This window comes from Gymnoscopelus microlampas (genome assembly GCF_963454915.1).
Source record: "Gymnoscopelus microlampas genome assembly, chromosome: 17".
Lineage (NCBI taxonomy): Eukaryota > Metazoa > Chordata > Actinopteri > Myctophiformes > Myctophidae > Gymnoscopelus > Gymnoscopelus microlampas.
Genome location: NC_139954.1, coordinates 41,463,093 through 41,481,757, shown reverse-complemented (window position 1 = coordinate 41,481,757; position 18,665 = coordinate 41,463,093). Strand labels below are relative to the sequence as shown.

Sequence of the window (18,665 nt, the reverse complement as noted above, 5' to 3'; positions counted from 1 at the left end):
TGGAAAACAGCAGATGGCACAGTCTCAGATCTGTGTCCCGTTCTTCTCACACAGACACAGTTGGGTTTGTGAGGGTGTTGATTATTCCGAGCATTGTGAGGAGATTCATGGAAGGGCATATCGTTAATATCCTCGTTAGCGAACACAACCAGAAGTGTGTTTAAGCCTATAGGATTATGTGGATATCTGAATGGCCTTGATTCAAGTGTTCGACCACATAAGGGTTTAAACACACAGCTATGTGCTCCTGCATTTAAATGGAAACTCTGTTTTTTCAAGAATCTTTCCAGCGACGCAGCGTCTAGGGATTCAGTACCTTGCTCAAGGACACTTGGTTTGGGCACATGGCTGTTGACGCCCAAGTTGGCTGCTGTGGGGAAGGAAAAGAGAAAATTGTGCACATCCAGTCTTTTTTAGTTAAGACATGTACAGTACCAACAGTAAAACATAGGAGAATGTCTGCAACACTGCAAAATAGTTAAGCCGTACTTACTGTACTTTGTTGTTCAATAGCGAAAATAGCTGATCTACAAGCTCACGTGTCGCATCATGACGTGCTGTGAGCTCGTAGATCAAGCCCCCGCAACCGAGAGGGAACAGTGAAGCAAGACATGTTGGCCAATTATAGGTACTACAGCTTATTAAGGCTGGGCCCAGACACATGAACGAGTGAAAACGGTTTCGACCAATTGGCTCGACTCACAAGCTTGCGCGCGGGCTTGCGCACAGAGGTGACACTGCTGCGCATGCGAGACGACACGCAGAGTGACGCGAAACGCATCACATAGGCCCCAAATCAAGCTCCCAGAACCCAGTGGTTGCATTGAAGCGCATTGGACACGCTGGCCATTCAAATGTACTGCAGCTTAAAACGGCTGGGGCCACACTGTACGCGAATGAGCGAAAACGGTTTCGACCAATGGCCTCAACTCACAAGCTTGCGCAAGGGGCTGCGCACCTCTGTGACGTAAAACGCGTCACCTCTGTGACGTAAAACCTCTGTGACGCAAAACGCGTCACCTCTGTGACGCAAAACGTGTCACAGTGGCCCCAAATAGGCCTCGCCCATCACATTTTCCAACCCAGTACAAGGGGTGATTTCGCCTCATGCTCTGGTTGAGCAACTCAATGCAAGTGGATGGGAGGGGATTTCTGGTGTCCTCTCTATTATTTTTTTTAACTCTATGCCCCAAATAGGCCCTGCCCGTCACGTTTCCCAACCCGGAAGAAGGGGTGAAAAGGGCGTATGCGCTGGGTGAGCAACTCAATGCAAGTGGATGGGTGGGGATTTCCGGTGCCCTCTCTATTATGTTTAACTCTATGTTGTAGATATTAGGCTCTAGGCTACTTTTGCAAATGTTTACATGATATTGACATGCCCACAAAATGTTTGATGTTCGAGGTGTTAATTATTTAAAGTCTGCCAGCAATTAGTGTTGCATACATTCTCTTTTATGTTATTGTTTGTAGTGACAGAGCCAGACAAGCTTGAATTCTCACAGTATTTACAGCAACATTATGTTTTCGTTTTGTTTTGTCTGAAAGTCACATAGAGATTAGTACCACACTAACTGTAAGACAAAGGCATAAAACGTGTGTGGGTGGTTTCAACTTTCCAAAAGCAGTACATTTTATAATATGCTCATTACCCTGAAGTTTACAGTTCTTTGCTTGCCGTTCCCATTTACACGTTTTAAGCAAGGATGGGACCATGGACGTGTCTCATTGTTAATTTTAGCACTTACACAAGCGAACAATAAGTCACGCTACCACATTTGCACTGCAATGATGATGAGATGGCGACGCTACTCAGTAATGTTACTCTCTCTCTGTATGTGGGTCAGAGAGCTGGATTCTCGCATTATACTACACACAAACCGATTCATTGTCTGCCTGTTTCCCATAAAACGTGGTCATCTGAAAATGTCGCAATTATGGCTTTTCTCCAGCTTAGGTGGGAGACGCGCCGAGCAGAGAAAATTAAGTCCCACGCAGATGTGACTTTCAGTTCAAAACAATTATGCAAAGTATCCAAACGGTTCCCATTCAGCAGCCATCTTTGCTCAAGTGGCCTATTTGCCCACGTAACATACTATATATATGGACTATGTGAATCATCTCTTATCACGCTCGCACAATATCTTCCAGACTTTATTACATCAGTAAATAATCGTCAGGTCAGCGCCGCAAATCATTTGCTATTGCATTTTATAGCAAATGCAACCATCTGTACTTATAACTGTGACACATCCTAGCCGCATTAACCCATTAAACCCGGGAACGCATCTGTGTCATTTTAGATGTCTTTGGCAATTCAAAAATAGCAGATCTACAAGCTCATAGCGAGAGATCTGCTATTTTTTGGGAAAAATCGTGAAAATGAGTGCAAATCTTTGAATATGTTTTTTTAAAGCGACTTTTTTAACTCAAATCTTTGCTTCTGGGAATTCTACAAATGCCTTCTGAATCCTAACAGTTTCTTTTTTTCAAAAAATGTCAAAGAATTTCAAAAAACTTCTACAAGCTCATAGCACAGCACTCGGTGCCATGCTATTAGCTTGTAGATCTTCTATTTTTGAATAGCCAAAGTATGAAATAATGGTTTAAGTGATTACATAGAGGCGTTCCCGGTTTTGATGGGTTAATGCATTTGTGAACCATATTCAGTTGATAAGACATCATTTTTTCCCACCGTTCAGGTATCATGATGTTGCGGCATTCAGTGTACAGTATGTGATATATGCCCTCCAATTTGTCTCAATAGTCCGACAAAATGTTCGATTAGTGTGAGGTCAGGTTAGTGGCCAATCTGTGACCCTTTGCTGCATTTACTGTCATCTGGTAAATGGTGCATTTATATGGTAAGAAATGTAAATAAAGCGCCTTTATCCAAGGTGCTTTACAATGTGCATTACATTCATCCATTCACGCACCGACGGCCGGAGGAAACCATGCAAGGCACCAACCTACTCATCGGGGGCAATTAGGGGTTCAGTGCCTTGCCCAAGGACACTTTAGGCGCTAACTCTAGGGGAGCCCGGGTTGAAACTGGCCACTCCATCCTACCTCCTTAATATAGCCTGCCTGTCTTCATTGGCACCTACTTTACCCCCCCCCCCCCCCCCCCCCCCCCCTAATTTTGCTGGACCCCACTTTGAGAGCCACTGGTGTAAACAGACTGTATCAATTATGCTCATGTTATTTGCACCTAGCCTCCTTTACTCAAACCTCTCTTACTTACTTCTGCCTATGGCTTCATTTCAAGGAGCATAGGCCGTTGGCCACAGTCCACCAGAGTCCTCTCTCCTCCTGGGCCTTCCTGTCCAGCTGTTTCCATGTCAGTCTGCTCTGCTTGGCGGGCAGCAGTTCTTGGGCCTTCTCCTCTCTCTTTATGCCTTGGGGGGGTTCCATCCAAGTCAGTGTTTCCCAAACATATGGCCCACACGCTTTTTTTTTGGTCGCAAGTAAATCCCCCCACTCCCAACCTTTCCTACAAATGTATATTTTTTTTCCCCCAAAAGACATTTACTTTTTAACATATTCAGATATGTAAAAACTAACAAACTCTGTACAAGCTTTCAGCTTTTAGGTCTTTGGGGAACCCCTGATATAAGGGCTTGCCTGGTGATGGTGGTACTGGGCTTTATCACCCCATCCTCCTCTTGATCTGGCCTCTTCCACGGGTGGTAGACGGCACGTTCTACTCTGCCAGAGATCTTTCCTGCTGATGGTGTCTGCTCAAGATGCTCCTCAGGCTCTGTTTGATGAACGTTTGTGCTTTCATCGTTGCGGTCTTGGTTCTCCTCCATGTCACTGATCCGTACAGTAGTACAGAATCTGAACTTTATGTCCCCTATATAATGAAAATAAGAAATTCTATACAGTACCGGAAATCTTTTGAAAACAACCGATCTAGAAGCTCACAAGGCATTGCACAGTCTGCGACACGTTGGGAGCTTGTAAATTGGCTATTTTTAAGTGGTGCCAACCACTCCTACATTTGACCGTGTGTGTGCGTCTGTCCGTCCGTATGTTTGCGGACGGCCTCAACATGTTTGTGTCTGGCCTCAACAGCTGCAGCTGATTGCAACAGAAAGATGCAACCAGTTACACTAATTAAACACAAACAGGAGTGCAAAACATGCGCATAATGAACTCATCAAAGGCACCACTCACTTCACACTGGTTCTGATTTAAGAAAAAAAAAGATTCTAGTTAAAATGACAAGCAAACTGCGTTTCTCGGCCGGTGCGTCTGTTTGATAAATGACACGCATGTTTCTAGGTGCATAACGGTATCCAAATGGCATAGCATATCTGGCCCTCAGAGTTAGATTAACAGACTTTTACTGGCTTCTCTGTGTGTTGTTAACTTCAAGCTAGAGGGCCCTGCACCTTTTATATGCCCGCCATTCGTTTCGCCACTCATGAACGGAAGGCCGCTTGCCATATTGCCGGCTGGCCCCTGGTGTTTTTTTCCCAGCACGATCTGCCTGGACAATTACTCCCGCTGTATTCATGCTAGCGGCTTTCATGGCTGGAGTGCTCTGCCCACTTTAAAAACGTTGTGGGTGGCGGGTTCCAAAAGACCCAGAGGGAGTCCCTATCATGTTTGTCTGACGAGGTAATACCTCCTTCGCACACACACCCCTCCCACCACCATTTTGGCGTTAGGGAGACTCACTTAGGAGAAGAAAAAAAATAAGCGATGACACTGTCTGTCCTGGGGATTTTGTTATATTGTTACAGTGTCTTTTATAGAGGGGTCCGCCCAGTTAATGATATACTGCTTTGTGCATGATTGTACATTTGGAAAATATTTTCGGTATGCTGGGCGTCGTGTTGGCAACAGAGTGACATCCCTGTGTCTGCAAATTGATCCACGACTCTGTGAAGGGTAAAATGACACTCGGTTACTGTGACTCTGAGCATCATGCTGACTTCATTATCTCTGCAGGCTGAAAGGCCGCGAGGCAGAGATTATGTTTGGATAGCTCTGTTTTTTTACTCTTCATTCAAATGTGTTATCTTATTGTCTTTCTTTTGTATCTGATTATTTTCCAGGGTAGGTTCACTGGGGTACTAATGCTCTTTTTCACCAATGCCCTGCTTCACACTAACACGGTTTCACACATTCACACATGGGAGCTGCCCAGTACACCCCTCCTGTTGTATTGCCCATCAGTGGTGTAAAGTAACTAAGTACATTTACTCAATACAATTTTGAAGTATTTTTTTTTACTTTACTTGAGTATTTCCAATTTTTACTTACTCCACTCTTACTCTTACTTTTACTCCACTACATCTCAGAGGCAAACATTATACTTTTACTCCACTACAATTATTTGAAAACTTTAGTTTCTAGTTACTTTCTAGATTTTGATTATTATTACAAAACATACATTAACCACTTCAGCCCTATATACATTTCGGCCATTTGAAAATAGCCGATCTACAAGCTCAGAATGCGACGGATTGTGAGCTTGTAGATCTGCTATTATCCAAAGATTTGTATACATTTTATACATTTGAAAACATGTGAAATGGGACATTCTTTGGTACTTTAAGTACATTTTGATTCCAATACTTTTGTACTTTTCCTTTTGTCAATTTTGAATTCCAGACTTGTACACATAACAGAGTATTTCTACATTGCAGTATTGATACTTTTACTGAAGTAAAACATTTGAGTACTGTTTCCACCACTGCTGAGCACTGAGAGCACTTGGCTATTCATTGCCTTGCTCAAGGGCACTTCAATGGTGGGTGTTGAGGGAGAGGTGAGTACAGGCCATTTACCTTTAAGCCTGAACAAAGGAATCGATCTACATCTAGGAACCTTTCAGCCTCTAACACATTCCTCTGACCTTTAGGCCTTCATATTTGAGTTACAGCATTTCTATATGAATTTCTGAGAGAAAAGAAAGGATATTAAGTATTGTGTTTAAAATATGATGATAATAACAGCATAATCAGCATAAATAAACCGTCAGATGAATAAATAAAATCAAACTTTATCTATAGAACACATTTAAAACAACCATGGTTGACCAAGTGTTGTATAAGATAAAAACAAAGCATCAACATAGCCAATACATACTGTACACATGCACCCGCATACGCACATAACATACATATTACATAACATAAAATGAAGCACACATAAATAAGATTTAAGCCAGGGAACATTGAACAACCTTGATGGACTGGGGCGGAAATTGGAAATACTCAAGTAAAGTACAAATACCTCAAAAATTGTACTTAAGTACAGTACTTAAGTAAATGTACTTAGTTACTTTCCACCAGTTACTTTGGGTGTAAGGGTGCAGGTGTTCGTAGAGATACCGAGGCGCCAACCCTTTCAGAGATTTAAAAAACAAATAACAGAACCTTAAAGTCAATTCTGAAATTGACGGGGAGCCAATGAAGCGAGGCCAAGGCAGGAGCGATGCGGTCACGTTTTTAGTGCTGCCAATGCAGAGGCGAGCAGCTGCGCTTCAAACAAGCCGCAGGCACCTTTGAATAACGACTGCTCAATGCCAGTGTACAAAGAGTTACAGTAATCGAGTCTGGACGAGATAAAAGCGTGGATTGCCATCTCGAGTTGTTGCGGGGGGACATAGGCCTTAACCTTGGCGAGTAGTCTTATTTGGAAAAAGCTGGTCTCAACGACAGAGCTGATGTAAGGCGCCGTCCAACATTACACCAAGGTTTTTTGACAGATGAACGGATGTTGGAGTTAAGAGTGCCCAGAGTATCAGAGGGTGAGACAGTATCATGGCCAAAGATTATTATTTCAGTTTTGCTTTCATTGAGGTTTAGAAAACCAGTGTCCTTTCAGCTTTTGTACATCTTTTAAGCAGTCAAGTAGCGGCTGAAATTAGTAATTAGAATTAACTGAGAGGTAATTGATCTGGATATCATTGGCATAACGGTGAAAAGAGATATTGTGGTTGAAGAAAATTGACCCTAGCTGCAGCATATAAAGTAGAAAGATGGATGTGGCGAGAATCAGAATCAGAATCTTTTATCTTTATTGTCATGTCACAGGTGTAAAGAAGTGGGTGGAATTCTTTTTTTCGAGTGTGCTCCATCATTTGTAGTTTTTTTTGTGAGAAGAGAGAGGATAGAGGTATGGGTAGAGCCGGAGACGAAGGAAATAACACAGGATACAAACAGGTCAAATGACCAAAGTATACATACAGATGCCATCTGTAGTAGTAGCAGGTATCTTACTACATGTATGTAAATCTCCTAATTCGATTGATAAACCCCTGTTGGACAGGTAAGACTGAAACCAGGCGGGACTGTAATAACCAACGTGATATTCAAGCCATGACAGGAGAATCCATATGATCTACAGCAGTGGTTCTCAACCAGTGGTCCGGGGACCACCAGTGGTCCTTGAGGGGGTTCCAGGGGGTCCCCAGACACATTAATAGTTAGGAACCAAATTGACCCTTGTATGTCTGTAACTCTGAGAGTGTACAAATAGGGTCCATTTGGTTCCATTTGTACACTCTCAGAGTTAAATGAACACTGCTGATGATACTAGAGTGTAGATTGGGACCCCCAAGAAATCAAAATGGTTGAGTCCCTGGCATATCTTTTCAAATGGGGGTCCCTGGGCTAATATGTGTCAATTTGGGGGTCCTTGACACGAAAAAGGTTGAAAACCATTGATCTACAGCAGTGATTCCCAACCTGTGGGCTGTGAGGACAGTGCTAGTGGGCTCCCAAATGATTTGCAAAGCAAACACAAGATTGTGTTGACAATAACTTATCAAAAAAATGAGCCAAAAAATAGTCAGTAGTTCTTTCTCACTGGTGTATTTATTATGCTCTCTTACTGGCACACATAATCCAATGTCAAACTGGTAGCAAAAATAAAGCATAAACACAAAACCTTCAGAATAAACATACAGAAACATAGAACATAGAAATGTTGAACAATAAATAAAATGTAACAAATGCTCAAAGAAAATACAAACAAACCTCACTTGGCTGCTGCACAGAACTAAAGGGAATGAGTTCTTTGAATGCCCATGAAGTGTGTTGAAGTGCCCATAAACACAGCGACGCAAACACTGAAATACAATTAATTCAATCAATAAAGACGTTCAACACACTTTCGAGTGTTTTTCAAGGGGCCCCTGATCCAGAAAAGGTTTGGGAACCGCTGATCGACAGTGTCAAAGGCAGCTGAGAGATCAAGGAGCACCACCATTGTGGCCTGGCTACCTGAATCAGATCGATATGGTGAAGGATGACTCATCTGACCATAACACTTTTTCCCCCACATCTCTGTAGACCTGTGCTTATGGTCTGTGCACCGCTGAACTCTCAGATAACCCATTACGACCGGGAAAGCATCTGTCACTTTAGATTTTTAACCACTTTAACCATTGTCTTATACTTTTGGCTGTTCAAAAATAGGAGATCTATAAGCTCATAGCGCGGTGAGTTTGAATGAGTTTGTAGATCTGCAATTTTTGGGGGAAATCGTGAAAACTTGTGCAAATCTTTGGATATATATTCTTTCAAGTGAACATTTGTAACTCAAATCTTTGCTTCTGGGGGATTCTACGTATGTCTTCTAAATCCTACCAGTTAACCTAACCTTTTCATATCAAGGACCCCCAAAATGATATGTATTTGGCCGTGGACCCCCATCTCAAAATATGTTGTTCCAGGGCCCCCCAGAAGCAAAGATTTGAGTCGATTAGAAAAAAATATATTACATTTAAAGTTTTCACGATTTTCCTCAAAAATAGCAGATCTACAAGCTCACCGAGTGCCGCGCTACGAGCTTTCAGATCTACTATTTTTTGATAAAAAAAATTACACATGATGCCTTCCCGGTTTTAACGGGATAAAGCATTTGTCTTTGTAATGCACTGCAACACTACTATAACAGCCCTCTCCGGGCAGCTGTCGATGTGAGTGTTCTTGCTGACACAGTCCGATCACGTCCCGCATTGACACTCTCTCAGTCACCTGGGGAGAGTTTGCTCTTCTCTCTTTCATAGTCATTAGATACGTTTCTCTTTGCCATCTTGATCCAAAATCAAGGTCACACAAAGAAGAAGATATGCACCTAGTTAGAGTATTATTGGCAGCTAGTAAAAAAGCAATTACAAGGCCACGGTACAAAGCAGAGCGTCCAATTCATGAGCAGTGTGGCTGAGCATTGTGGAGGAGATATATTTGTAATGGAGAAAATAACTCACAACTTGAGATCGCAAGAGAGTCTATTCCTCGAAAACTGGGAGAAATGGGCTGAATTCAGAACCCAAGACGACACCATTAACAAAATGTTATGAATGGACTGGAATATGATGCTTGATAATGATACATAATGCACTGTAACTGTGAATGAAAATCTGCAAATAAAAGCAGAGTGAAAGTCATGAGCTTGCAAAAAAAGAAAAGAAAAGAAAACTCCAAAAATGTACCACATGAATACTTAAAGCTGCACTTTTTGTAACTTTCTTCCGGATTTGAACCCGGTTTCCTGCGCAAGTACCATTGAGCTAATAGAGCCGGTCTGCTAGCTCAGGCGATGAATTGAATCTTGACCATCAGGTCAAAATTTGTGCCAGATCTAAATGTCTCAATAGAAGAGGGAGACCAAATACAACCATCCCAATTGTTTGAGTTATATTGTATTAACATACTCTACCATACAGATTGGTAGAAAAAAAAGTTACATAGTGCTGCTTTAGGTACAATACTCAAGTACATGTACTTAGTTACTGTCCACCACGGACCAATATGCTTTGTGGTTTGCTGAGGAGGAATGAGTATACTGTATGTGGCTGAACTTTGCTAGCTCATCATAGAGGGGATGGGAGAGCTCCCTCCTCATCTAAAACTGTCTGACAATACCAACGGGACAGCCTTAATATTCATTCGATAAAATGAAGGCCTAATTGTAAATGACAGAGTGCTTTCCAGCTAAGGAAGGGGGCGTCTAGATTAGTTGTGAATAATCATTCAGCGGAGGATTAGAGATGTTTTCTGAAGAAAAACAAACAAAAAAACTTCCCAGAAATAGGCTTCTCCCCTCAAATATTGTGCCACTGCATATATGAATAAGATGAGACTGATTGGAAATCTTCCACAGTCATTCTATTATTGGGCTTAGGAAGGAGTTATGTGATGCTGCAAAAGATCTTTACAGAATGACCTAAAAACATAAACTACTTATCATGTCAACTTCTCTCACCGCCTATTGACTCACTGTGCCCACTTACAGTATGATATTAATGCACTGGAGGAGTTTGGCAGGTGAATCTAAAGCTCATGATACAACAGGTAGTTCCGACGAAGCAATTTGATTGGTCGAAATAGGCTCTCTACCCGTGCTCAAACGAGCATGACAGCACACCTAATCAAGATAGAAAAATCAGCTGTGTCGATCAGATGGAGTGGCTTGGCTAGCAGTTTGCATGGGAAGTTTGCAGCCATAGTAGCTGAATCTGGCATCTATCGGATATCTTGAATACAATGAGATTAAGCTAACAGTTACGTTTTGGTCCTCTATATTTTTTCTCAGTTGAAAAGCTGGCATTTTTTGTCGAACAAAAGGGTTGTGTGTGTGTATAATTTTGCCGTAACCCATTTAGACCGGGAAAGAATCTGCATCATTTTTAGATTTCTTTGGCTATTCAAAAATAGCAGATATAAAAGCTCTTAGCGCGGCACCGAGTGCCGTGCTAAGAGCTTGTATAGCTGCTATTTTTGAAAAAATTGCAAATCTTATATACTGTATATATTTTTAAAGCGAATATTTTGACTCAAATCTTTGCTTCTGGGGATTCAACAAATGTCTTCTAAATCCTAACTAACGTTGTTATAATATCAGTGGTTCTCAAAAGAAGTTTAAGACAGAGTTAAAAATGTTTGCTTTAAAAAATATATATTCAAAGATTCGCACAAATGTTCAAGATTTTTTTTTAAAATAGCAGATCTGCAAGCTCTTAGCGTGGCACTCGGTGCCACGCTATGAGCTTGTATATCTACTATTTTTGAATAGCCAAAGAAATCTAAAAATGACACACAGATGCGTCCCCGGTCTTAATGGGTCATGGTCGGATATTTCACCTCCCTGTTCTTGTCCTTTGTCTCTGCGTTCATGCGTCTCCCCCGGCAGACGAGGAGGTGCCCGCTGATCAGTGTGTGGAGGACCCTCCCCCCGCAGTGGTGGCCTGTGAGGTGGCCTGTCCTGGAGACTGTGTGGTGGGTTCATGGTCCCCCTGGTCCTCCTGCTCCCATAGCTGTACCACCAAGAACGCAGAGGGCAGGCAGAGCCGCACGCGCTTCGTGCTGGCCCTCCCCGGGAAGGGTAAGACCAAACTTCCTTTGTTTTTGCCTACGTCATTTTTCATTTCATTTTTTCATTATGTCCTTATAGGGTTATGTCTGTCAGTGGTGTAAAGTAACTAAGTGCATTTACTCATGTACTGTACTATTGGTGTATTTCCATTTTTTTTCCCTTCTACTCCACAACATCTCAGAGAGGCAAATATTGTACTTTTACTCCACTACAATTATACTACTTAAGTTACTAGTTACTTTGCAGATAACAATTATTATATTATAAAACATACATTAACCACTTTAGCCATATTTTATACATAGCTAACGTTGTGAGCTTGTAGATCTGCCTTTTTCAAACATTTTAGTACTTTTACTTTTGGTACTTTAAGTATTATGTTGATGCCAATACTTTGGTACTTTTACTCAAGTAACATTTTGAACACAGGCCTTTTACTTGTAACAGAGTATTTCTACATTGTGGTATTGGTACTTTTACTTACGTAAACTGTAGACAGTTGTGTCTCTACACTGTTTTGGTTATTGAGTGTTGCACCTGCGGTAGTCCCACAAGACCACTGGGACATGAACTAGGGCATTAACAGAATAATCGAATATTCGAATATTCGACTATCAAACCGACTATTCGACTATCAAACCACTATTCGATTATTCGATAAAAAAATAAAAAAACTTTTTTTTTTTTTTTTTTTTTTTTTTAGTGGCTTTTCTGCAGCAGACACGCAGCTGTGAGCTCTGGTGTGACGTCAACTCGCATTCCTTGAGTCCAGTCATCAATGTCATTGAAAAAAAAAAAAAAAAAAAAACTTTTTTTATTTTTTTATTATTTTATTTTTTATAATCAAATCGATTAATCGAATATTCGAATACTTATAGGTCGAATAATTCGAATACTAAAAATCACTATTCGTGAATGCCCTAACGTGAACGTAAACACAGTTGTGTGTATGTGCTTAGCTGTTGCTGTCCACACATAGTTGCCTCCCGTACTGTGATACATGGTTGTTAATATACCTTACTTGAACTAAACCACAGGTGATTATTTATAAGTCAAGAAGTCAACATAAACTATCTGAGTACTTGTACTTCTTCCACCACTGATGTCTGTATATAGCCTGACTTATCCTTCGCCGCATGGCAGTGTCGACGCGATGTGTTGTGAGCTTGTAGACCTGCTTTATTGTACGAATAAAGTTTCGGAATAGATGTTCTGGAATGTAACGGGAGTCCTCCATGTACTGTAGTCCTCATTGGTCGAAGCTGTCAGAACCTTCGCTAAAACATCCGGGACAAAGCTCCACACGTCCCAGACTCTTCTCCCTCCTGGCTCCCAAACTATGGAATGAACTCATAGCAATTAGAACTGCAGACTCACTCCCAATCTTCTGTCGTAATCTGAAGACTCACCTCTTCAGACTCCACCTCAGCCCGTAGCACTGGCCCTAGCCTTGACGATCTTGCAGCATGTTATGCAGACAGATGCCAGGTCATTGTTGGCCTGGCATCCTATAGTGTGTATAGTTTCAATGTAAGCTGATGATAGGTTCTTGGTTTACGTATGTATTAGTTATTGCCGGACGCAGGGGGTCTGGCTTACATGAGGCTTTGTACCTGTTTTCTCCATACATGGGCATGCCCCCTTTGTCCTTAGGCCCCAGCCATAAAAATCTGTCCCCCTTTCGTCCATACATGGGCATGTTTTGTACCTGTTTTCTCCTTACATGGGCAAAAAACAGGTGGTTTTGGTCACTTTGTCCTTAGGCCCCAGCCATAAAAGTCTGTCCCCCTTTCGTCCATACATGGGCATAGACACAGGCTGACACGTCATGTGAAGTCTGGGTCTGGCAGAACCAGGTCTCCTGGTCTTGTTATTAGATTTTTGGTTTACTTATGTATTACTTTATTATTGTCTCCGCCAGGCCGAAGGCATGGTGGAGAGTATGTTTTACCCTCCGTCCGTCCGTGTGTCCGTCCGTCTGTGAACACCTAACATTGGTCAAGCTTCACGTGACATCATAATATGTAATATAAATAGGTAAGACAATTAATCAGGAACAGTTTTACCACCTCACCTGGCGGAGACCTGTGCTCCGAGGAGCACATTTACTAGTTAGATTACTATTTTTATGCATTTGATGTATTGTATGTTTGTGTATTATGATGTATTATGATGTAATTATCTTGAGTTCTTGCTTACTGTAAGTCGCTCTGGATTAAGAGCGTCTGCTAAATGCCTAAACTGTAAACTGTAAACTGTAAATCAAGTTGATTTAAACCACATTTCATATGACAGGCATAGACTCAATGTTCATCAAAAAATACATATAAAATAGAAGCATATGAACTGGAAGGTATGTACGGTATATAAAACCAAATACAAGATAAGAAGGCATTACAATATGAATATAGCACCACTACACTCTAACTAACAGTACAGGACCAGAGAGTTCCAGAGAGTATAGGACCATAATGAAGCCAGATTTAGAATTATTCTAGGTTTGATGATGAGACCTTTATCTGATGAGCTAAGGGATGTGCTCAGTGCCTATTCAGTGAACAGCAACGAATGTGCAAGTATGCCCCTTTATACTGTACCCTCCTTATAACCATTAAGCCCTTTTATCTTTGTCTTAACCAATCAAACCCTATATGGTTGAGCGGAGTCCCTCAGTGCTCTATATACTAGCGTCTTTTCTGTCGTAGGCTCGTAGCGTCTGCTATTTTCTGTGAAAGCCTTCCCCACAATAACGATGCAGGGGTTTAAGTGGTTAAGACGGTGTCGTGTGACAATAGGCTCTATGCACAGCAGCCATATTATCACTTCCTTCACAGGTGTTACCAATGATACTAATGAAGGCTCTGTTCCATTTAGTGTAGCAGATTTTTCAATTTCCACGACCCCCATAACTCTGAGAGTGTACAAAAATGGTTCCATTTGTAAACTCTCAGAGTTACACAGCCGTAAGGGACCATTTGGAAACCCCTTAAGGGTCCATGGACCCAAATTTTAGACCCACTAGTGTTTCCAGTGAGCCAACATGCACAATATCAGCGCCCTGACTATTTTTGACCTGAATGGAACAGAGCCTTCATTAGTATCATCATCATAACAAAATAATAATCTTTGCCTATAATAGCATGCCCAAAATAGGTATGCCAGGGTGAAAGTGGTTAAGACCTATTAACTAATTTAGAACTATAAACTAACTAAAGAAAAACAAACTCAAAATCGGTGCAAAGAGAAATGGAGTGGAGTCAAAAGTAGAATATTTGTCTTTGAAATGTAGTGGAATGAAAGTCGTGCACTAAATAAGTAAATAAATAAAGCCGCCCCCACTCTTGCCGTGTTCAAAGCCTCCCTCAAAACCCATTTTTTTCAGACTTGCTTTCCCTGCCTAACTCAAACCAAATCTACACTTTCTGCTTTTTAGTCTTAGCTTAATGTTTTAGCCTTTTAACTTTTTTCGCTCCTAATAAAGTCGCTCATTAGTCTCCACCAGGCCGAAAGGCATGGCGAGAGTATGTTTTACCCCCTGTCCGTCCGTCCGTCCGTGTGTCCGTCTGTGTGTCCGTATGTCTGCGAGCGGCTAATCTCCGTTGGCCCGCTCGCTCCGAAACTGTGCACACACACTCCCTGGATGCCAATTCAGAACCTCTGCCCAAATATTTCACACATAGCCCTGTTATAGAGCCATCAGGAGGCCGATTTGTGCAAAACCCATTTACTCCTACAGACTTTATCCAAACGTCATGCAAATCGGTACACAGTATCTCTATAGTCATGTGATCAACACGGATCTGTCTGATTTTCCATATTCCATCCTCATTGGCTAAGGTTTGCAGGATTGGTCCGTTTTGAACAAAATGCCTCAAATCATGAACACAGCTTGCGATTTCCGTGAAATTTCACACGCACATTCCCACTAGGCCGAGGAAGAAATGGCACCCTTTTCACATTGGCCTGTTTTAGCGCCACCAGCAGGTCTAATTTAGCAAAACACATTTTTGGAACAAAAGCCTCAAATCATGAATGCAGTGTCTTATTGGCGTGAAAAGCCTAAGAAGAAATGACACCCTTTTCACATTGGCCTATTATAGCGCCACCAGGAGGCCACAATAACGTACCTGACCTGGCGGAGAACTGTGCTCCGAGGAGCACTTTTTCTAGTTTTGATGTGTTTTGTAAAGCGACTTTGGGTACTAAGACAAGCACTACTAATCAAATAAAGAACTTAAATTAAAAAAAAAACATAGCAGTTTGTGCGGTACTCAAGTAAATGTAGTTAGCTACTGGCCACCACTGAATCTTCTGAAGTGTGGGCAGCCGTATCGGTATTGCTAGACCTTTACTTGGCCGGTAGCTCTGCTGTTTCACGGTGTGTTTTCAGCTTAGACGGTAAGCTGCTGCCAATTACCAAATGCATATCTGTAATGCCAGCTGAAAAAAAGAATCTCCCCCAGCTTACATCCAGGTTCCACACACTGCTGTTTGTTGCAGGTTATCTCCCGCTTGGCAGAGACCGTGCGTGCGTGTGTGTGTGTGTGTGTGTGTGTGTGTTTGTGTGTGTGTGTGTGTGTGTGTGTGTGTGTGTGTGTGTGTGTGTGTGTGTGTGTGTGTGTGTGTGTGTGTGTGTGTGTGTGTGTGTGTGTGTGTGTGTGTGTGTGTGTGTGTGTGTGTGTGGAGACAGGGTGTAATTTGATCTACCTCTGTTTGTTCCTGCAAGCGTTTATATACTGTGCGATATATGTGTGTGTGTGGTGTTTCTGAATGTGCATCTGTGTGAGTGTGTGTACATGCACGTGGGCGAGCAGTGGTGGAAAAAGTATTACATTTGTTTTTACTTAAGTAAAAGTATCAATACTCCAATGTAGAAATACTCTGTTACAAGTGAAAGTACGGAATTCAAAATGTACTTGAGTAAAAGTACAAAAGTATTGCTATCAAAATGTACTTAAATTACCAAAAGTAAAAGTACTAAAATGATCTGCTATTTTCATATATCCTTGGTATAAAATAGGGCTAAAGTAGTTAGCAAAGTAAAACATTTGAGTACTTTTTCCACCACTGCATCTGTTCCCCTGAGTCACGGTCCTGTCTGAAACGCTCAAATATTCGCAATAGGATGCATTATAAGCTTGCAGATTGGCAAAGAGATTCGGTACTCCTTTTTCATTTGGCCCAAACGTCTAAACTGAGGCAGACATCCTGAAAATGCATTTACTCAGCAGTAAAAAAAAAACATTTTCATTTTGTAATAGAACAAAGTTGTTTACAAAAAATGTGTATCTTGCACTATTTTTGAGATTGTCATTCACCTCCCAGAAGTCCACAGCGTTATTAGCCGGCATTCTCCCATCATTAATTTCCAGGCACTCCGCTGGCTCATTTATTATAGCATTTTGAGAGGAGCAAAAAAGCAAGGAAGAAAAACTAAAGAATGAAAGACAAACAAACAACTCCAGGCTGAGTCAATAGGCTGCAGGCTTAAGTCTGTTGTTATCAAAGTCAGTGTGTGTGTGGACAGGGACACACACGTCTGGAATGACAACGGACCTCACTGTTTGTACAAGCTGCCATTTAATAGAGCTGTTACATTCTGTCCAAAGTTTGAGGTTTTTATTTATTAGCGCACAAAAAGAGTTACAAACAAAAAAAAGGAATACAAAAACGTGTTTTGCAGGAAACGTTTAGAAACCCAAGGGCTTTTGGAGAACTTCAAAAAGAGAAAGCCGAGCACTCGTCAGTTGAATAGTTCACGGTTCAACATTGTCATCAGTGTGCAACGGTTCTGGCAGAAACAGTATCTTTGACATTTCGGCCAACGGCCGATCCTCACGTGGATTCACGCTGAGGAAGGCCGTTGGCAGAAACGGGCCGTGTGTGATAAATAAACAAGAGATCCTAAACGGACCAAGTGAGTGCTGGTGATCTTTTCAAAGATGCAGGTATAGTTGCTTCTTTGGCAAAAGTCTTAAGTGGATCACAAACGGTCCGTGGCCAAATGCATATCAAATTTGGGGGTCCTTGACATGGAAAAGTTTGAAATAAAGGACCTCACTTTGAGTACCACTGCTCTATAATGCAGCCATATAGGGCATAGCAGTGGCGGCCATTTTCTGGTTCCACTTCAAAATAGTCAATGCATTTTTCCCATTGACATTTCCAAAAATATTTATATAAATTCATTTAAGGCTAATCAAGCCATCCAGGGTCCTGGTGAATCATGACCATTAAACATTTTTTTTTATTTTATACTTAATTATATGATATTATATTTAATAAATACCCTTTGTTTTGCCGTTTTCAACTTTTTTTTTTCACAGAATCAAACGTTTTATGGTCATGATTCACCAGGACCCTGGATGGCTTGATTCTAGGCTTAAAATAATTGATATAAATATTTTTGGAAATGTCAATGGGAAAAATGCATTGACTATTTTGAAGTGGAACCAGAAAATGGCCGCCACTGCTATGCCCTATAGCCATACATTGTGTCTGATACTCCCATGTGTGTGTGTGTGTGTGTCCAGGAGGGAAGGAGTGTCCTGCAGCCCCGGCCCTGGAGGAGTGGAGGCCCTGCAACGACCACTCCTGCATGGTGTTCTACTGGGAGGCCTCGGCCTGGGGCCCCTGCCTCCTGGACGCCTCCGTCGTGCATCTGAACGGAAGCGGCAGCGGCTCCTGGAACGCCACGCCCACGGCGGCCGACGCCTGTGCCGTGGGCGGAGTTCAGATCCGCAAGGCCACCTGTGTGAAGATGAACACCGGAGCGGTCATCAGTAAAAGGTACGGTTAACGTCCAGCTGACCTGCTCCCAGTGGTGGAAAAAAGTACTCAAATGCTTTACTTACAGTAAGTGAAAGTATCAATACTGCAATGTTGGCATACTCTGCTGCAAGTAAAAGTCCGGAATTCAAAGAATATACTTAAAGTACCAAAGGTAGAAAGTATTCATTACGCAGAATGTCCTATTTCACAAGTTTTCAAATGTATGAAATGTATAAAATCTTTTGAAAATAGCCGATCTACAAGCTCACAATGCGTCGCATCGCGACGCATTGTGAGCTTGTAGATCAGCTATTTTCAAATGGCCGAAATGTATATAGGACTAATGTATGTGTTGTAATAATAATCAAAATCTACAAAGTAACTAGTAACTAAAGTTTTCAAATTATTGCAGTGGAGTAAAAGTACAATATTTGCCTCTGAGATGTAGTGGAGTAGAAGTAAAAGTATTGAAAATTGGAAAGTAAAGTAAAAATACCTCAAAATTGTACTTACGTACAGTACTTGAGTAAATTTACTTAGTAACTTTACACCACTGC

At 41.6% G+C, this 18,665-nt stretch overlaps 1 protein-coding gene across 1 annotated transcript in view; it reads left to right on the top strand.

The window, feature by feature from the left end:
* thsd7ba (thrombospondin, type I, domain containing 7Ba) overlaps nucleotides 1-18,665 on the top strand; it is a 281,240-nt gene that overhangs the window by 132,736 nt on the left and 129,839 nt on the right. The window contains exons 8-9 of the mRNA XM_084085439.1: nucleotides 11,155-11,346; nucleotides 17,871-18,126. Of these exons, the coding sequence (XP_083941565.1) occupies nucleotides 11,155-11,346; nucleotides 17,871-18,126 (448 nt within the window). The remainder of the gene's footprint in view (nucleotides 1-11,154; nucleotides 11,347-17,870; nucleotides 18,127-18,665) is intronic.